General features: G+C 38.7%; 1 protein-coding gene across 1 annotated transcript in view; it reads right to left on the reverse strand.

Annotated features, from left to right (window-relative positions):
- DCHS2 (dachsous cadherin-related 2) overlaps window positions 1-22,487 on the reverse strand; it is a 122,324-nt gene that overhangs the window by 56,431 nt on the left and 43,406 nt on the right. The window contains exons 9-12 of the mRNA XM_087866409.1: window positions 19,930-20,773; window positions 17,574-17,813; window positions 5,449-5,583; window positions 5,032-5,241 (exon numbers count right to left, since the gene is read on the reverse strand). Of these exons, the coding sequence (XP_087722535.1) occupies window positions 5,032-5,241; window positions 5,449-5,583; window positions 17,574-17,813; window positions 19,930-20,773 (1,429 nt within the window). The remainder of the gene's footprint in view (window positions 1-5,031; window positions 5,242-5,448; window positions 5,584-17,573; window positions 17,814-19,929; window positions 20,774-22,487) is intronic.

Below are 22,487 nucleotides of genomic sequence, written 5' to 3' on the forward strand. Positions count from 1 at the left end.
GGACAAGGGACTTGCATTTGGATTTTGTTCATAAAACACAATTAATTTGTACCAAATATAGGGGTGATCAGACAAACCTACATTTCTGTGGCATTTGTCGTTGATAAAATGACTCATTCGCTCAGCAGACATTTAAGGAGAACCTGCCACATGCCGAGGGTGTGCGGGATGCAGGGAATATGAGGACAGTCAGGCATGATCCCAGCCTCCAAGCATTTACAGTCCAGGAGGAATTTGGGTCAGTACCACGACATTAAAGTGTGGTGTGAAAATCATAGGCACGGGGCGCCCAGAAGCATGGAGGAAGGACACACAGTCCTGTGTTAGGATGGGCAGGAATGCTTATTAGAAAGAGTGACATCAAAACTGGTTCCTAAAGCAGAGGGAGACAGGCTAAAAGTTTTGAAAAGTGTGTTCTAGGCAGAGGGCAGAGCCTGAGGGAAGTAAGCCTTAGAAATACGAGGACTTAACGGCTGCAAATGTTTTAGTGTAACTACAACACGGGGTTCCCTGGGGGTTTGCGTGGAGAGGCAGGGAAAGGGTTGGCAGCTGGGAAGACGTGAATTTAGGAGATAAGCAGGGTGTTAAATCTTGAAGCACCCTGTGTATACTGCTCAAGAGTCTGCCTTAACATCCACTGGGAGCTCCTGAAGGATTTTAGAAGGGAAAGGGTCCTGAATCTCATTTCTGTTTTAGGAAGAGGGGTGGGTGGCAATGTCAAAGCTTGGTAAGAATACAGGAAAGTTAGGAGGTTAATACAGTAATCTGCTTGAGCAACCGGGAGGTTCTAAATGAATACAGGCATAGAGGAAGTGGACACATCCCAAAGATATTAAGGAGAAAAGTAAGGAGGAGGGGATGAAGGATTCATGATGGGGCTTAGGTGAAAGAGTGAAGGGTGTTTAGAACAGTCGTGTTTAAAATGAGGTCAGAGTACCCCTGGGGTTATATGAAGTTTTCTAAGAAGTGTTTGGAAACTGGTAGTTTTAAGGTAATTTCCAGAAGCTCAGTTGACATATTCTTATTCCTAAAATTGTTCTGCCTGAGAAATCACCTAATATCATGTGGCTTTGTCTTTTCTACATTCTTTTTTTTTTTTTTTTTTTTAGATTTTATTTATTTGAGAGCAAAAGAGGGAGGGAGCACAAGCAGGGGGAGCAGAAGGCAGAGAGAGAGGGAGAAGCAAGTTCCCTGCTGGGCAGAAAGCCTGATGCAGGGACTCAATCCCAGGACCTTGTGATCATGACATGAGCCGAAGGCAGACGCTTAACCGACTGAGCCACCCAGGTGCCCCTCCACATTCCTTAACATTGTTACCTTTAGCATCCTCTCTAATCTCTCTCTTAAGTATGGTGCCTTGACAGGTGGCTTTGCAGGTCCAGAGTGCTTCCAGAAAGATTTCTGAGTCTCTCAGTGTCTGAGGACACAGGACTCCAAGCTGTGGGCCTGATCCCGCAGGTGTCCTCGGCTTGGGCAGCACCCATGGGACTGAGGGCAGGTAAGGAACCTGGCTTTGCCTTGAATGGGAGCCTTCCCTTGCCTGGGAAGTTGTTTGCATATATTTTCAAAAAGTATTTTTTAATTATATTTGATATTTTTAAAAGGTGGTATAGCCTTTATTGTGATGTGTCAATATTTATGACGTTCTGAGAGACACTAGTTAAACTCCTAATAAAAATTTTTAGTCAGTTACTTAAAAATATGTGTGTTGGGAGTACATGGTTTTTCAAGATTCCACTAAGGGTAAGTTGAGTGAAGTCACCGGAGAAACTCTAGGAGAAGCTGGACTGTGATGGGGGGTAGTGAGAAGTGATTCTGAATGCAGTTGGGGACACATTGGTAATGCAAAGCTGTTGGGCATAACAACAGGGTCCTTGAGGTGGGACAATCTGAAATGTGAGGGAAAGATAAGTGGATGTGCTAGGGTGAAAAAAAAAAATGAGTAGTGAATATCGGGTCTGGACTTGCCATTTGAATTGGCTTTCCACCGTGCTCCATCTATTTTATCACTCTGTAAATTGTTGAAAATTGATAATGGTGATTCTTGTCCACAGAATTGCAAATTATTATGTCTAGTGAAATATCATTGGTTATTGTCCTGCAGAGAGACCTCACCTGCATTTCAGAGCTCCTTATTTCCCGTGTGTGTGTGTGTGTGTGTGTGTGTGTGTGTTTGTGTGTGTGCGCGTGCATGTCTTAGAATTCTCCTTGGACCAATTTTAACATCTTTTTGGTTTGCTCATTAATTAATGACTTAAATAAAAAATCTTTGGCAGTTGTTAATTTTGTATTTGTATGAAAGTCATTATTTTACTTTTAAAAAATGTCCTTTAATGGGACTTAGATCTCAGATGCAGATAAAGACAGGGAGATATAGGGGTGTCAGCGGTAGCTGAAGATGAGGACTGGATGAAATGATGCAGTAAGAGTGCATCCATGAGCAAAGTAAAAAAAAAAAAATTAAGCACAAAACACCCTGGAAACTCGAGGACCACACACAGAACAAGGACATTGGGAAGGCTTGTCTACAAAGGCAGATGAAGGATCAGGAGAAAGTGACTCTCTGAAGTCAAGGTGGAACCAAGTGTCCAGGGCATGGTGCACAAAGGCATAAAGCAGTACAATTAAATTAAGAAGTCACAGGGATCCAGTGGATTTAGCAACAACAAGATCCTAAGTGTCTTTCTGCAAGTGTAGTTTCAGTGAATACATATTGTAGCAGGCTAAGAAATGGAACTAAGGCAAAGACACAGAAACCAGAATGTACACAATGATTTTTAAGCAGCTTGATTGTGAAGGTAAAGAGACAGTGAAGGGATGCATCTGAGGGAAGACTTTTTTCAAGATGGGAAGGATTGGTGAATATTGATGAGTAAAACCAACAGAAGGCGAAACTTGGACAGTATGGGAAAAAGAAGTGAAAGAGCAAACCCTGATGCAGTGAAGGGGAGTGGGTGGCACTCTGGGGATTGTTTGTAATCGGTGCTCAACAAGATAAACACAGAATTTGAAAGTGAGCATTTAGAAAATCTTACAGAGACTTGACAATAATTTTATGCCTGAATAATACCATAATAGATTTAAATAACTGGGGCTTGCATTTTGTATGCCTTTGTTTTTTTCCTTACAGTAATTCATATTTATTGTATTTTACAAAAGTTTTAGTGCACAACAGATTGAAAATTAAAAAAAAAAAATTCAAACCCTGGTCCTTAATCACAGATTGTTTGGAAAGTTCTAGAAAACAAGTGGAGTTTACAAAGGAAAGTACCCAATGCAACAGGTAGAAAAGAAGTAAAATTGGGCTTGCTTATACAAGTTAGTTTGAAAGGGTATCATTCTTCTGGATGAAAGTATGGCAATACACATAAATAATTAAGATATGTATGCCCTTGGACATGAGAACTTCACTTACGTTTATCATAAGGAAATAATTGGGTAAGTGTTCAACTGCAGCACTTTTATAATTGTAAGACTGCTATTACAGTCAATATTTAAAAGACCATAAAAGGGGATGGATGAAATAAGCGATATTTTATATATGCAGTAAGAAGAGACAATATTAGAAATGCTAACATATATGTATATGTACTGATATGAAAGACTCACATAGTATATTTAATAATGAGTTTAGGGATGCCTGGGTGGCTCAATTGGTTAAGCAGCTGCCTTCAGCTCAGGTCATGATCCTAAGGTCCTGGGATCGAGTCCCACATTGGACTCCTTGCTCAGCAGGGAGCCTGTTTCTCCCTCTGCCTGCCACTCCCCCCACTTGTGTGCTCTCTCTGATTAAAAAAATAAATAAACAATAAAAATAAATAAAAAATGAGTTTGAAAAATGAGGTAACAAAGTAGCATATATAAATTGTCCAATATATGTAAAATTGACGTCTCCATTCACCAAGGTAATGGAGAAGTGTTTTTCAAACTAATGAATGAGTTACCTCTGCAAGATATAAATTTTTATGTTACTGCTTTTGTTCTTCATAAACCTGTACCTATTCTACACCAATTATATATCACTTTTATAACTGGGCAAAAAGGCAATAAGGCTATTCTCATTTTGGAGTAAAATGGATGGCACACAGAAAATGCCACTGGTTATAGAATTTTTAGCAAACAGAAAGTGATAGCTTCCAGAAGCTAGTCCCAAAACCATTCTTAGAAGATCTAAAAGCAACTTCTCCCCATCAGAAGCAGTCTCTGAAGCATTACTCTCTCCTCAACTCCTATCATTCTATGTGCATGCCGATATATACCAAAAATCACTTTTTCTTTTAGATGAAGAAGAAAATGTGGCTCTCTCCATATGAATGCTAACATTATTCTGCCAGAAATTTTTATGCCTCTGATCCAAAGGGAGCCATATCACAAAATTATCTTCTGGGTAGAAGTTCCTACAGATTCCGATCAAGGGTGGGGTATGGTTGTAGTTCTTAAGTGTTACATTGGTATTCAGTTCTGGGAACTGTCTATCTCTTCATCCTCTAGATTCCATTTAGGAAAAGACTGACAGGCACCTGGGTGGCTCAACCTTTAAGCGTCTGCCTTTGGCTCAGGTCACGATCCCAGGGTCCTGGGATCAAGCCCTGCATCGGGCTCCCTGCTTGGCGAGAAGCCTGCTTCTCCCTGTCACACTCCCCTTGCTTGTGTTTCCTCTCTCACTGTCTCTGTCAAATAAATAAATGAAATCTTTAAAAAAGAAAAAAAGACTGACAGAAGTCTTGTTGGCCTAAAATAATAAGAATATTAGGGATCAAATGAAAGACACAAAAGTAGAAAAAATTTATGTGTTCCATCTGCACACCCACTAATGTTACCACAGAGAACTTCACAGGAATTGCTGAGGGGAGATTTAAGAATCTGGAGGCCAGTGGCTCAGGCCATCTGTGGAAAGGACACACATGGCACCAAACAGCTCTTACTGAGTGTGTATTCTGTAGACACTGCAACAGACACCAAATACTTAGAATCATCACCAGTGTGTCAACTTAGTGTCCCGAGGAGAATTTTAGTGGCGAAAGTACTCACCAATTACGCGATACCTGACAGCTCCATTATTGCCAGCGTCCATATCAGAAGCCAAAACAGTGTAGACAACCCCTGGCCCCTGGTTTTCCAGAACCTCGATGTCATGACCAGGGACAATAATCTCTGGTGCGTGATCATTTTCATCTTCTACGGTACAGAGAATTGTCGCAGTGCCAGATAACGAAGGGACTCCTCCATCTCGTACAAGTACTGATGAGACATAAAAGATGGCACAGACCTTGGCCATGAATTCATGCCTAAAATATATTGCCCCAACTAGGCTGCACCAGACCCAACTAACTGGGTAGCACTGGGTCAGTAACAGTTTACGTAAAGACACGCCACAGAAATATAAAATTTCACCACTAACCTCCTGCTGCCTACTTTCATTTGTTAGCATTGTCAGGCATCCCTTACCTCGAAGGCTGAAAACTTCCCGAACTTCTCTGTCAAGTGCGGTGGTGGTCACTACCTCTCCGGTGTCAGGATTTATCTTGAAGAACCCAGATGAAGCACCTGGCATGATTTCAAACTGAAACTTGGAATTGATTCCTTAAGAAACATAGAAGGAAAAACTTAGTAATTATCCCTTTGGAAAACATTTGTCCGTTTTCCTATTCTTTCTCTTATGAACATGTTAGGCCAGAGATGAAAACAGCAAGGTGCTTAAACAACCTTCAAATTAAGGTAAAACACACACACACACACACACACACACACACACACACACACACACACACCTCTTTTGGCTGTTCTTGCTAAATAAAAGCCTCATGGGCTGAAATGCTTGATTTTCAAAAGTCTTAGGAGACTTCCCCACAGTGAATGCTTAAGATTTTTTCCCTCCCATAAAAAATTTCTTATGAGTGCGCAACCCTACAATATATTCCTAATTACTCCTTCTAACACCCTTGATTGTGATTTAATGACATAATTGTGAGCTTATGGGGCAAATGACAATTTCTGCAGATCAACTCCCTATTTAAAAGCTTGTGCTCAGTTACGGTATTCTGTTTATTCTCCAGCGCAGGAGACAAGCACATAGACTTGCTTATATGCATATTTTTGTTTTATTTTCTACTTAGTATTTAGTCTCTTATCTGGAGTGACAAATGTGGTACCACATTAGCATGCATTTTGAAAACAATGCTTCCCATTTTTCTGTGGTTTCATTTCTTTCCTGAGAAAAGCACCATGTCATTTCCATCACTGATTCTGAAGATCATTCATATCATTAACTTAATGAGTTTATCCCATGCCGTGGTACTTCATTTGCACCTTACGCAAGTTCCTTTCAATTATTTTCCATCTTCTTTTTTAACTGACAAGAATTTATGAACAGACATAGTACTTAGAACATATGATTGTATACGTCAATAGAAGGTGAAATACTATTTTTGGTCTTAACAACAACAACAACAAACAAAAACCAACAACTTCAATTACAAATTCCATCTTGCCAGTCTTAAAAATTTTTATTCCACATTTACTGGATATAATATAAGCCTGAGTGCTGGAGGGAGTGTAACATAAGTCTAATTTTATGTAAGGATAAATATTTTTGCCTTCTTACTATGTCCTTGAAAGAGAAAGGATATTTTAACATAGTCGGCAGGCATTTTAAGGACCTTAAGAGAAAAAAAAAAGTCTAATAAGATTATGGTGTGGTCAGAGGTCACCAAAAAATACCGTTCTATCAGTAGACATTAGGCATATTATTCCATTAGTGATTATCTAATAATCATAGTGATTACTTTGGTCTCATAATGATCACATACTCTCTTCTATAGCCAAGACAAATTCTAAAAATTCCAGGTTAAATTTGTTATTCCTGTGTATCTCTTTGTACCTGAGGAAAATGGGAACAATACCATCTTACATCTACTTTCCCGTTCCTCAAATATTTGGTGAGCAAAATTAGATGTCAAGCACAGAGTTATTCGCCCAAGAGACAGTGGTGAATCATATGGATATGGCCTTAACCTTCAGGGACCTTACACAGAAAATAGCACCTTTTAATTTTGGACCCTTTATTTTTTAAATCAACGGACTCATTTATTATATGATTTTATCATACATTATACATGATGTTATATTTTATATATTACATTATATATAATTTTAATATTTATTTAAAATATTTAATATTTTAATTCCCAATACCTGTCAAACCTAGGAAATGTTTAAACATAAACTCAAATCTTTATGTTTTCCCTTCCTCCCACTGTTCCCATTATTCTGTCATGTGCTTTTAACCTTCTACCCAATATGTGCCTGACTTTTTAGAAACTTTCAGATTTTATTATTTCCATTATGCTGTACAGCTTTTATTCCTGAGATAATAAGCCATTCACCTTCAACGCCCCTGGTATATTAAGAATAAATAAGATTCTCAATTATGCCATAGTTTGCATGCATACATTTTTTACATACATTTTCACACTCCAAACTTTACTTCTTAACTTAGATTACGTGAAATAACTTTAAAATATTTTACAATGGCTTCGTAACTTCATAACTTAAGTTATGTGAAATAACTTTAAAATATTTTACAATGGCTCTTTTAGAATTTAATTAGTGTCCTGCTTCTTTCTCCTCACAACCTACAATCATCCAGGACAAACAGCATATGAGATGTGAAACCAAGAAAATAAAAATAAAATAGAGATTATTTAGTCTAATTTCATCACCTTCCTAAGCACAGTGGAAACTGGGATCTGAAGATATTCAGTGATACGACACACACCTAGTGAAGGGGTATGGATACACATACTGGTTTGCTCTTAGACCTCAAGACCTACAACTTATGACCTCTTAATTTGTTCCTCTTTAGGACACCCTTCTCAATTCCCTTCTGTCCCTCTCCAGTCCAGCCCCATGAATGATCACTTTTGCAACTGTGCAACTTTTGTCAGTCCTGTGGCTTTTTGCCAAAGACGTCCAGCAAAACCTCAACCCATCTCTCTGCCCTTCCAGGATATCCAGCCGATAACTGGGGCTGGAGAAGATGTCACAACATCATAGACTGGGGCCACGGAAATGTCATTGTCATCTGGCAGTCTTTCCAGCTTTCCTGTGTCATCCCTCTCCCATTCATGTGTCCCACCCAGCCCTCCTGGCTCACTCTTGCAGATTGTTTTCATTCCTATTCCCTGGAGGAAATGAAGGCATGGAAAGCATTCCCTCAACTTTGTGTCTACATTCAATTCTAACTCCTGGTTTCTGTTTTGGTGGCAAAAGTAATTCTTCAGGTGCTCCCTCTTGGAATTTTCCTGTTATATCTAGCCTTTCTATTAATTTTTTCCCTTAAATTACATTCTTCTCTAGCTATAGGAATCAATGTTTTTTCCTTCTCTTTATAGCCAAGCTTCTTTTAAAAATGCCATCCATTCTCCGCAGCCAGCTTGAGCTTGAAACTGTCATACCTAGCTACTCTTTCTGTTTATAGAATTTACTGGTCATTTTTGTTTTTATCTGATTTGTCTTCTCTGTGGCTTCAGATATTGATGACTGATGCTTAAAAAGATGGGAAGGAAGGAACAAAGGGAGAGAGGTGGGAGGGAGAGAGAAAAGAAAGGAGAGAAGGAAGGAGGTGGGCAGGGGGGGGATTCATTCTGTCTCCTTCCCGATTCACTGTTTTCAGTTTCTATCCATTTGCAGATAACACCCATGTGTCTGCATTGAGCTCCAGTTATTTGGTTGTTTGTTTCTTTCTTTCTTTCTTTCATTCATTCATTCATTCATTCATTCATTCATTCATTCATGTGTTCATTCATTCACGTGTTCATTCATGCAATGCACATATACTGAGCACCAGGCACTAGAAAGGTACCCTCGAGTAATAAGTAATTATCTTGATCCTCAAAGTTCACCTTTAGTGGGGAGACAATTAAATCAATGAATTGTAAACAGTGTGGTCGAATACATTAACTCACTGAGGAAGTGGACCAGGGAAGATCTACCCCAGTAGATGGTCTGTTCATTGATCACCTCATTAAATAAACATATAGAGAAAGTGAGAGCAGGCGCCAAGGTACCATGCCAGGTGCTAAGAATATAACTGCTGGCAGAAAGACAAATTCTCTACCCTCACAGTGCTTGCAGTATCGCACTGCACACGGAGAAGTAAGCCAGCAATTATGATTCCATATAAGACATCACTGGTAAACTATGGTTGCCTTCTGTATAAGCTGAGCCTCTAAAGATGAATAGGATTTAACAAGTAAGAAAGAAGAATGCTTGAATGCATTAAAAGAAAGATCCAGGAGCACCAGGGTGGCTCAGTCGGTTAAGCATCTGCCTTCAGCTCAGGTCATGATTCCAGGTTCCTGGGATCGAGCCCTGCATTGGGCTCTCCACTCAGTTGGGAGTCTGCTTCTCCCTCTGCCTGCCGCTCTGCCTGCTTGTGCTCTCCGTCAAGTAAACAAATAAAATCATTAAAAAAAAAAAAAGTAAAATCCAAACACTTAATACAGTCTACAAAGTCCCATATGATATGGGCTCTGGTGATTTCCCCAACCTCTTCTCATATACTTGCTAGCTCGCTAGGCTCCCAGTCCACCTGCTGGCTTCCCTTCTGTGTCTTGAACGTGCCACGTTTCCTTCTGTTGGGGTCTGAGTAGTTGCTCTTTCCTCTGGCTGCTCCTCCCTCAGTTCTTTCCATGGTGCCCAGTTATGCAACTATTGGTCTCGGATCTAAATCTATTCTGTTTTGCTCTGCCCTGTGATGTTGGGGCCAAGCATCTGCAAGCCACATTTCTCTCTCGCCAACTCCTCTCTCCTTGAGTCTGCTGCAAGGGGACCCCAGGAGATAGTGAAAGTCAGAAGGAGAGGAGATAGGACCCCCTTCTGTTTGCTTACTGTCCTTGTCAGCACTGTCATTGCACCTGCTGCAGCTCGCTCATGGCTCTCAATCTTCTAGAACCCCCTGAACCAGGTTCGGCAAGGCCCAACCTCTCATTTTCTCTTTTGGTTCCCTTTTTTTTAGATTCAGATAACCTTGACCTCTTCTGTTCCCCAGTGTTAGGGGTGGTAGCTGTTCCTATGGTAATTTTTCGTGGGTTGCTTCGGGATTCCCTTTTTGCTTACTCAGCCTTCCAACACCTATATTATAATCTCTGGTTTTCCTGACTGATGGAGCACTTGGCAGCAGGAGTGGGTCTCAGGTATCAGAGATTCTGGGTTTGGTTGTGTCTTGGTCTTGCATGCAGTGCTGAGTTCTTTGACCATGGGAAATGGAATACCAGTAATTGATGACTGGCAGTGATATCATAATCGATTAAGTTATCACCTGTGTTTGATTGTGAGGAAGTCACTATCAAAGGACTCAAGTTCCGTAGAGGACCAAATGACTCTGGCCGTAGGTGAGTAAAAGGGATTGTGATGGCAGATGGCTGTTTCTGGATGTGCTAGGAACTTGCAGAAAGAAAACTATAAGCTGAAGCTGGAGCTTGCAGTTCAGTCATAGTTAAAAACCAGAAAGCTTCTATCTGAGCCTGAAAATTAATCTTGAAGATCAGACCCAAGCCAAATGGCAGATACAACAGGTAACTTCTAGCAAGGATATGTTTACTCACAAGAAGACCCATAACTAGAGTCATCCCAACAGTTTGCAGGCAGCCATGGACAAATCTGACTCTCCTTCTAAAGAATGGCAGTATTTTTCTAAGTTATATTGGAATAAACCAAGGGAATCTGTGTGGATGTCATTTCTAAGGATGTGAGAACTGGAAAATAGAACTTTGGTTTAGGCTGGAATTATTGGTGTCATGTGCCTAGCAGAGATTCTGAACTGACTATTGGCTATGTCTCTCAACAGTTTCTTCGATGGACTCATTCAATAGTGGTCTAGCCTCACTAAGGTTGAGATGCCAGATCGCTTGCATACTGTACAGGAAGAACCCAAAAGTTTGAAGAGCCAGAAATGTTAAGATGAGTTTACCTCATGTGGGACACGCCCACCACCTTCCCCCAATGACAGTTCCCAGGAGTTCAGGAGACTCTACTTATAAAAACCCTGGGGAAGACACTGGTTAGAGGATCCTTTAAAAGCCCTCTGCTAGCTGGCCTCTGGAGGCTATGAATGATGGTGCCACTGGTCCTGGAGACCACCTTTTGAGATCAAACACTCTATACCAACTTGAAAAAATAATCAGAAGTGATTTGCTTTTATCCAGCAGAAACAACAGAATACATCTTTAGGGAAACTCTTCCACTATTGGCCATCATCTGCTCGGCAGAGATATTGCTCATCTTGGCATCCAACAGAACGTCATACTGACCCACTGTTTCGATGACATCATAATTGGAGCTAATGCGCAGAGAGTAGCAAGGAACTTAGATATCTTAATTACATGTATGTATTAGACCATCTGTTGGCAAATTACAGCCCACTGGCCAAATCCTGCATGCCCCCACTTGTGTAAAGTTTTACTGAAACACACCCACACTCATTTCTTTATGTATTATCTATTGCTGCTGTCTTGGTACAAAGTCATAATTGAGTAACAAATTGTATGGGCCGCAAAGCCTAAAATATTCACTATCTTGCCGACAGAGAAACATTTGCAGAGCCAGAGTCAAGGGTGGGAGAGTGATAGCAGTTATGGATAGAGAGGAAAGCTAGAGTCACTTCATAAAGTGCCTGGCTGTTAAGCAAAAGAAAATAAAACTTCATCCTTGAAACCATGAGGAATTAATAAAGAATTCTGACCATGGGAGTGTTATTTTCAGATTTACTTTTTAGGAAGATCATTTCTCATGAATTCCTCAACTGTACAATGCTCACACGACTCAGAAAGTTCTAAGGCAAAAACAGGCCCATGCCTGACTGATTGAATGAGCAAATAAATAAATGAATGAATTCTGAAGAGCGAAGGCAGCTTGAAACAGCTTCAATCTCTCAGATCACAGAATCAAAAATATTTACCGAGCTCCTATGTCTTAGCTTGCACTGTCTTAGGGACCTGGGATAACAGTAAGTAAAACATGCTCTGAATCCCTGAGAAGTTCACTGCCTACAGGGCAGGCAGACAGGCGAACAATGAAACAATTACAGTACCCTATATTACATGAAGTAAGACTAAATCAAAGTTTTAATAGTGATTGTCTCTGGGCGAGTGAAATTGTTAAGTGGTTCTTCTTTTATTTTTCATGCTATTTCATTAATTCTAAGACACATCTCCCCTGCATTTTAACATTTCTGAAGTTCGATGCATTTTACAATTGCTAGCGTTTTAGAGTCAATCGAACAGATGAAATAGTGTCACGGCAGTGTTTCTCCCTTGCTTCAAGTGTAGGCTGTTGTGCGCAGTTGTAATCCGGCACAGGACATTTTCCAGGCAATCAGATCTGGAGTGAATTCAAAATAAACCCAGATAGAGAATACAACTGACCCTTGAACAACATGATTTGGACTGCACAAGTCCACTTAACACGTGGATTCTTTTCAGTGAATATGGTACAGCACTGTAAATGTATTTTCTCTTCTTTCTATTTTCTTAAAACCTTTTTCTTTTCTCTAGCTTACTTTATTGTAAGAATACAGTATAGAGGGGCACCTGGGTGGTGCAGTTGATTAAGTGTCTGACTCTCGATTTCAACTCAGGTCATGATCTCCGGGTGGTGAGGTCAAGACCCCCACCCCCTTCTGCACTCAGTGTAGAGTTTGCTTGAGATTCTCTCTCTCTCCCTCTGCCACTCCCCCACTCATTCTCTCTTTCTGTATCTAAAAAGAGAATACAATATATAATACATATAACATACAAAATATGTGTTCATTGACTGTTTATGTTATCCTTATGTCTTCTGGCCAACTGTAGGCTATCAGTGGTTAAGTTTTTGGGGAGTCAAAAGTTAAACATGGATTTTTGACTGTGGGAGGGGCAGTCAGCTCCCCTAAACCCCAGGTTGTTCAAGGGTCAACTGTACATTTTTTTATGGAATAGACAACAAGATCTCATTATAGAATTTGCATTTTTGCAGGGCAATGTGCTGTTAAATTATTTTGTATTCACCACCACTGAGCAAATATATCAGCAGGGAGTGAGTCATCTTCCCTGGTGAGGCGCCCTTTCTCCTGGGACTGGGGGAGGAGCACCCTGGGGGTAAATCTTTTCTCCCTAACAATAGAACTCTTGTTGGTACTACCAAAAGCTGTAGCAGTTTTAATATCTTAGTTAAAACCTGGTAGTTGTTTTTCTCTTTTAATACATGAAAAAACTCCTGCTAGAACTAGTGTGAGTCATACATCATAAACATGCAGTGTTCGAAGTCCCACGGGTTTTGAATGCCAAACAACAGTGTAGGCTTACGATTTTAAAAACTGCGTTGTAGAATGCTAGAAAACATATGTTCAGCTTTCTAATATTAAGTAATGCTATAGTATTTTTAAAAATACATGACTATAAAGTAAACCATTCATAAATTCCAGTGTGATGCCAGTTATGTTAAAATCTTGATGATGACATTTAATTCTTATGCATAATTCTTTTCCATTGTTTCAACCCAACAAGCAATTATAAAAAACAAAACAACGACAACAACAAAAAGATTGAGGGAAAATGTATGCGAAAGCACTTGCTTAACAGATCTGGCCTCACGAAAACAGTAAAACACTGAGATTAACAGTAAACCCAGATTGTCTCCACAACGTGTGGAGGTGCCTGAGACCCTTGAAGATGCTGGTGCGTATTTCCAACATCCATAAATGCAAAGCCAGCAAAACCATAATTTTGCATCTAAACGCTCCATCAGGCAAACCATAATCTCTAGAATAATAAACTCTTCAATTCAATCTAACTAACAGGTCGCAGACCGGTCATTCTAAAAGAAAATAACACTGACACTAGGGGCACCTTGACTGTAAAAATCGAATGCATATCTACAGCAATCATCTTTTGTTGATACATGCAAAAATTTGAGAGAAATGCGTTTCTCTCTTCAGACATTAAAATGAGAGATTCCGTAGGAGTGTCCATTACCAAAAAATAAAATTAGTAAGATAAAGTCAGGTCAAGCGGAGGAAGTATTTCACAAATTTTAATAATTGCTAATGAGTAACTATTGCACTGATCAGTGGCAGCTTCAGCGTCTGTCCGTGAACTTGGAGAAGTAGCTTCTGTGTTGCCCAGAGCCCTATGTTGCTCAGTTTACACCAGAGAGTACTCTAAGAGAACTTCATTGAACTACTGTGAAACACAAAGCTGATGTATATTCTCCATTGTTTCTACGGCCCTTAAAACTGTACTGCCAGAAATGTGCTAAATAAATTCTGTAAGTACAAGTTGGGAGGAGCGATTGTTACCACACTCCAGTCATGTGTCTTTGAGCATAGTAAGAAAAATTTTGTGATCATACTGCCCCATTCTGGTGAAAAGAGAGAAAATTAGGTTAGTCTTTGAAAAGAAAATTTTTGTAGCATCATATACGAATGTATGTAAAATGCATTTCATTAGAAGATGATGTTTTCCAAAAGGACAAAGCATCTAAAATGGCATATAACGTAGTTTAAAAGCTCAAGGAAATCTATTATCCCCTAGATGAACAATTTAGGAAGAAAATGCTACTGTTAATACTATTATTTCCATAGACACATCTATTACAATTCTTGTAAAGAAAAATTATAATGATTATGTAATGCTACTTGCTATATATGAATGTGAATTTAAAAAGACTGGCTTATTCATGGATTGGAAGAATTAATATTGTTACTATGGCTATACTATCCAAAACAATCCACAGATTCAACGCAATCCCTATCAAAATGCCAACAGTATATTTCACAGATCTAGAACAAATAATTCTAAAATTTGTAAGGAATCACAAAAGATCCTAAATAGCTAAAGCAATTTTCAGAAAGAACAAAGCTGAAGGTATCATGCCCCCTGATTTCAAACTATACTACAAAGCTATAATTATCAAAACAATATAGTACCAGGATAAAAACGGACACACAGATCAATGGAACAAAATTGAGATCCCAGAAATAAACCCACACATATATGGACAATTACTTTATGAGAACATACACCGGACAAAGAACAGTTTCTTCAATAAATGGTGTTGAGAAAACTGGTCAGTCACATGCAAAAGAATGAAATTGAACCACTATTTGACACCATACACAAAAATTAATTCAAAATGAATTAAATAGTTGAATATAAAACCCGAAACCATAACATTCCTAGAAGAAAACACAGGCGATAAGCTTTGTGACATTGGTCCTAGTCATGTTTTTGTGAATCAGACTCCAAAGTCAAGGGAAACAAAAGCAAATATGAACAAATGGGAATATATCAAACCAAAATGCTTCTGCATATCAAAGGAAACCCTCATCAAAAAAGCCCCTCCAGAATAGGAGATGATATTTGCAAATTATGCATTTGATAGAGGTTAATATCCAAGATATATAGAGAACTCATACAGGGATGCCTTGGTGGCACAGTCTGTTGAGTGTCTGACTTTTGGTTTTGGCTCAGGTTGAGATCTCAGGGTCATGAGATCGAGCCCTGCATCCAGCTCCCCACTCAGTGGGGAGTCTGCTCAAGATTCTCTCTTTCCCTCTCCCTCTGCCCCTCCCCTTGCTTGTGCTCTCTCTTTCTCTCTCTCTCTCTCTAAAATAAATAAATAATCTTTAAAAATAATCTCATACAATTCAACAAAAAAAACCCAAACAACCTGATTTGAAAAAGGGCAGAGGATCTGAATAAACATTTTTCCAAAGAAAACATACAGATGCCAAGAGGCACATGAAAAAATGTTCAACATCACTAATTATTAGGGAAATGCAAACCAAAACCACAATGATATGTCACTTCACATCTATGAGAATGGCTATTATCAAAAAGACAAAAAATAACAAGTGTTGGCGAAGATGTGGAGAGAAGAAAACCCTTGTGCACTGTTGGTGGGAATGCAAACTGGGGCAGCCACTGTGGAAAACAGTACGGAGATTCCTCAAAAAATTAAAAACAGAACTACCATATGATCTAGTTATTCCACTACTGGGTTTTATCCGAAGATAATGAAAATAATGCAAAAAGACAGATGTACCCCTATGTTCACTGCAGCATTATTTACAATAATCAAGATATGTACAAAACACCTAAATGTCCATCAATAGATGAATGGATAAAGAAGATGTGGAATGTGAAATGGAATATTACTCAGCCATAAGAAAGAATGAAATCTTGCCATTTGCAGCAACATGGATGGACCTTGAGGATACTATGCTAAGTGAAATAAGTCAGAAGGAGAAAGATGGATATGATTCAGTCGTATGTGGAATCTGACAACAAACCAATACAATGAACCAAAGAGAAACTCATAGATACAGAGAATGGGGGTGGGTGTGTGTGTGAAAAGGGTAAACAAGGTCAATTGTCAAGTGACTTATAGTAACTAGATTTTGGGGGGTAATCACTTTGTAGTGTATACTGATGTCAGAGTATAATGTACACCTGAAACTCATACAATAAAAAGAATATATATACATGAGGTAAAAAGACTGACTTACTAAACTATTCATATTAACTCAGATGGAAACAACTGGCATATGCTCTTTCACGTAATTTTTAGAATTATTTTGTTTAAAATATAAAAAATATTATTAAATTACTAAACCAAAAAAGTCACCGTGATATTGAAAAGCAACTCTAAGACATTTACATATTCCCAGCTATAGTAACTATTCACTTCACAGTTATTTGTCTGGACATAGTGGCTGACATTAATAAGAGTAATAATAGTAATGATAGAAGTTGACCTTTATTGACCACTTATTGTGCCGGTCACTGGTCTTAGCTCTTTACACATAATAACTCATTCATCCTCATAACATAACTAGAACTTAGGCCCTATCGTTATGCCCATTTTCCAGATAAGCAAACAGAGGAAGAGAGAGAATTAGCTACTTGTTCAAAGTTACACAGTTGAAGTAAAGGGTACTTCTAGGATTCAAACCAAGGCAATCTGACGCCCAGCTTCCTCTCTCTTCCGTTGCGCTCTACAGAGAAGAAATACGGATCCATTGACCTTTTTGTATGGGATGCATCCAACCATCGCACTCTGAAAAAAATGTGATGCTTTGTCTATACTGCAGTTTACTATCAAGATCAAATAAAAAATTATGTTAATTAGGTATCACTCTACCATAAATAATAATATAAATCAAGAGAAACAAATGTCATATAAAAGCACACATTATCGAGGGGTGCCTGGGGGGCTCAGTGGGTCGGTTAAGGCTTGAGGCTCCTCGCTCAGTGGGGGGTCTGCTTGAGATTCTCTCTCTCCCTTTACCTTTGCCTCCCCCCACTGCATATTCTCTGTCTCTCTGTCTCTAAAATAAACAAATAGATCTTTTTTTTTAAAAAAGCACACATTACCTTCACATGTGTATGTTTTTATGTGTATGCTAATTACAGAGGTATTAGAAATTTGAAATAACTAGCAATCGTCTTCATTTTCTTGGGCCATAATTGGCTTCATGTATGCGAATTTTTGTTTTTAGCATTAATTACCAAGTTTCCATATTTTGAAATTACCTGAATCTTTGTCCATAGCTTCAACCCTTGTGACAAACTGCCCTGGATTTTGGTTTTCTTTAACTGAAGCTTCATACAGCTTCTGCTGAAACACAGGTGCCTCATCATTAACGTCGAGAACAGTAATCGTCAAAGTCTGGGATGAAGAAAGTGCTGGTATGCCGTCATCCAGGGCCAGAAGGGTCAGTATGTGCTGAGCTTTTATTTCATAGTCCAAAGGACAGGTGGTTGTGAGTAAGCCTGATTTGAAAGAGGAGAAGAGCAATAGAGAATAAACATTTTCTAGAGAAGTTGTGGTTACTCTACCTTTGTCTATCGTACTGAACTTGCTAAAGATCTAGAAGCTTTCTTTGTTAAAGAATAAATCATTAAATCAATGTGAAGTTTATGTATTATCATAACTTTTTAGTTAAAAGATTCATTCTGGTTTAAATTATAAAGATGAATGAGAATTCAGAAATAATCTATTATATCCCATTACCTACGGAGATGATTACACCAAATTATTTTTCTACCTTCATTTAAAAACAAAATCTAGGTTAGGGGCACCTGCCTGGCTCAGTCGGTAGAGCATGCAACTCTTGATCTCAGGGCCATGAGCTCAAGCTCCATGCTGGGCATGGAGCCTACTTAAAAAACAAAACAAAAACAAACAAAAAATCTAGGTTATAACAGTAAACACCTCCATGTCAAATGACATTTCATGTCATTTACAAAAAGGTGAGTTTGGCTACATTCCTTAAGATAAAGAGTTATAGTCTCTTTATATATCTCAGTTAACGATCTTTATTTCCAAACAAAAAATAGAAAAGCTCTATAACTCAGGAAATAAACTTCACAAATAGAACAAATAGTCTCCATCGGACTGCCATTTAAGCACGTAACTCGTCTAAACAAAGTGTGATAAAATAAAGTCTTGCACACATAGAGCTGTCACATGATGCCAATCGTCACATTTTTTCTTTGAGGATTGCTGTTTGCTTCTCTAACACATGCTCATCCTATGAGAACTTACTTTCAAATAATCAAAGAAGCTTATTGATTCAGATTTTATAAGGTAGTTTTTCAATCATTACTTATCCCTCTGTATTTCAGAGCCAAAGCCATTGCAAAACTGTGTCTTCTTCATAATAAATGTGAGCTTTGTGAAGGAAAATAGCCCTTCTCCTCTGAATGCATTCAGCTATGATCATTTATGTCTTTGAAAAATACCTCAACTGAAACAGCCAGTAAAATTGTTTAAGAGTCATGACACCTATATTACTGAGGCGCGATTCTAATTTTATCCATCCTCTTTAACAATCTGAAATAGACCTTCCTTAGCCATGTTGGAAAACATTTTAAGTATCGTTGAAACAGGTCCTTGGAGACCCCAGCTCTCACAGAAATCAGCAGCTGGGTCTGGACTATCTCTCTGTCAGTTGGGCTTTTTGGTGGTGGTCATGCATGACTCAGAATGGAACCATATGTACAGGATTTAATAAATATTTTGATGAAATTTTCCAACAGTATATAGCCGGCCTATAATCATGATTCCAAATCCTACACATTCAGTCCCATTCCAAAGAATGTTCTTAACGAACAGTTGGGCCAACTGGTATACATCTGAGATGTTTTTTCTAAGACTCATGCAAAATGACTTTATTTTTTAGAGAATGAGATGGTAGTCCATCTCTTCAATATCTCCTGAAAATCAGGTTGAGGGGTGTTCATTTCCAATTTCACAAGAATGACACTTTATGCATGTAGCCTTCCATCAAACTGCATCAAAACTTTTAGGAGATGTTATCTGGCAACATGGTGACAGCAAGACAAGCGAAGTGACAGTGAGTGACATTTCTGCAGAGTGGACAGTGAATAAATGCTTCTGCAAAAAATAAAATGTTACAGCTGATGTGAGAAGTAAAGGTCTTAATGCCCCAAATCAATCGAACCATTTAAAAATACAGTATTTCCAGCTATTTCCAAATGAATATTTGTACGATCTTAAAGATAAGTTTCCCTTCTAAAGTCTTTGAATAATGCTGATGATTAGTATACTCCGTCTTGATGCACTTTGGTACCATCTCCTACCCTGTGAGGATCCACAGTGCAAAGCAGGAAGGAAGTTCGCTACTGCATATTCATCTTGTGAAATGTGAGCTAGCAACAAAGCATTGTCGATGCTAACCAACAGGCCAATCACAGGTGGCTGTCTGAGTACAACCTCTGGGCCTTTCATAGATGTAAGTTACACAGTAAATCAAGTCACATTTCTTTAAAGCTTATTCATCTTGAGAACTGTCATTTTAGGGGCAAAAATGAAAAGACAAATGTGAGCAAGTGATCAGAGACTTTAACTGATGACAGACAGTACCTGATGACTTGTCTAGCATAAAGGCCATGTTTTCATTTCCTGAGATGATGCTGTATGTCACTCGTCCATTCCTTCCTTCATCTGGATCTTGAGCACTTACGTGGTGCACCAAGGAGCCCACCGTGGCATCCTCTTTGATGTGGGCAATGGGGAAAGACATAAAAGTGGGGCTGTGGTCATTTACATCCAAAATCACGACCTTTGCCATCAGTGATCTCAATCGCCGGTCTGTCACATTCGCAGCCTGATCCGATGCAGTTATTGTCAGGATGACAGCTGGAACCCTCTCTCTGTCAAGGGGGGATGCAGTGACTAATGTGCCAAATGAGGGGTGGATGAGAAATGGACTCATTCCAGGGTGGTGGGATTCAATGAAGTATTGAATTCTACTGTTCAAAAAACTGCCATCCCCATCTTTGGCATTGAAGATATGCACCAGAGTCCCTATAGGGACATTCTCTTCGACACTTATCACAACGAACTCTTCTTGGAAAAATGGGGAATGGTCATTCTGATCCTCCACATCAATACTAAGGAAGACTGTGCTATTTAGGGGAGGGGTTTTGCTGTGGTCTTTAGTAACCACCCTGAAAAGGTAATGAGATGTCATTTCATAATCAAGTTCCTTAGAAAGGAACAAGTCCCCTGTTGAACTGTCGATTTCGAAGTGACCATCCTTGTCGTCTTCAGCAATACTAAAATGTAACTTTCCATTATGATGTTGTTGAAGGTGATCGGGTGACTTTATCAAGCTCATTATTTTTGCAGGCTTCAAGTTTTCGGGTAAAACTAAGTGTCTAATATTCTGAGAAATGATAGCTCTCCCTTTAGATAGTGGTATCACCTGAAAGAATGAAAAGGAGCTGTTAATTTGGGGTCCTTTTTAACAGTTGACTCAATAGGTGTGATGATACTACTTTGAAGCTAATTCCTTCCATTTGTATGATACACATATGTTAATTGGTGAGAAAATGTCTTTTTCTAGTATATAATTCCAATACGTCTCTGAAGATTGAAAATTTCGTAACATCCAGGAGATAAGAAAGTACGGAATTTTCCATTTCCCTGTTTGTTCTAATGCGTGAAATGAGGTTTGGTGAGACCACTCTATAGTTAAACTGAATTGTAGCTTTGTGATTCTTCAATGAGAATGTGAAATAGATAGTTCTCCAAATTACTCTAAATCCTAGAGACCAATATATCCATAATGACAACATCTGTGCACATTTATGTATCATGTGTCTTTGTTTATCTGAAACCAGAGACTTGGAAATATTACGATATAGAATTTTCTACTAACCCGCATATTCTCAATCAATAAAGAATATAATTTAGAAACAGAATTCTTAGGGATATATATTCTTGATTATTGTACATATCTGTATTAATATTAGTGATTGTCATGCTCAGGAACGAAGAAATCTAGTTATGCACAATGATCTCATTTTTAACTGGCTAGTGTGAATTTTTCCTACAATGAAGACTTCCCACAAGTTGTTTGCTCATTATGATTAAAGAAAAGCCTTAAAATATGGTTCTCAAGTGACTTTTCTAAATTTAAAAACAATTACATAGAACTATGTGATATATTATTGGCCACTTGTTTACATACAAGTTTCTCCCGCAAATTTACGAGGTCCTTGCAATTAGGAACAAGTAAAAGACAAGACAATTTGTTCTTCGTAAGCAAAGCAACATAAACGCCTATGTAGTGATAAAGATAACTATCTTGTCAGGAACTGTACAAAGTTAAAAGTAAGAGTTACTTGGGTCTAATCATTTCTCAAGTGATAATAAAAAGACACACATAAATCTGCAATGCTCTCTAAAAATAGTATTCATGTATTTAAGGTATCTTCACTGTACACATTTGTATAAAAATCTAACAAAAACCTTCTGAACAACTTTTCACACTTTATCGTGATGACGGGACATTACCTGGATATCTTTTAGTTCAATTAGCCAATATGTAGTATATCATTAGTTTCAGATGTGGAACTCAGTTATTCATCGGTTGCATAAGACACTCAGTGCTCTTCACATCACGTGCCCTCCTTAATGCCCATCACCCAGTTACCCATCCCTCTCCAAATAACCCTCAGTTTGTTTCCCATAGTTAAGAGTCTCTTGTGATTTGTTTCCCTCTCTGATTTCTTCCCATTCCGTTTTCTCTCCCTTCCCCTATGATCCTCTGCACTGTTTCTAATATTCTACATATGAGTGAAACCATATGACAATTATTGTCTTTCTCTGATTGACTTATTCTGCTCAGCATAACACTCTCCAGTTCCAGTTGATGTAAATGGTAATATTTTATCCTTTTGATGGCTGAGTAATATTCGATTGTATATATGGACCACATCTTCTTTACCTGTTCATCTGTCGATGGACATCTGGGCCCTTTTCATAGTTAGGCTATTGTGGACACTGCTGCTATAAACACTGGGGTACAGGCGCCCCTTTGGATCACGACATCTGTATCTTTGGGGTAAATACCTAGTAGTGCAATTGCTGGGTCGTAAGGTAGCTCTATTTTTAACTTCTTGAGGAACCTCCGT

This window comes from Ursus americanus, chromosome 13, assembly GCF_024610735.1.
Source record: "Ursus americanus isolate L20-20 chromosome 13, mUrsAme1.1.p, whole genome shotgun sequence".
Classification (NCBI taxonomy): Eukaryota; Metazoa; Chordata; class Mammalia; order Carnivora; family Ursidae; genus Ursus; species Ursus americanus.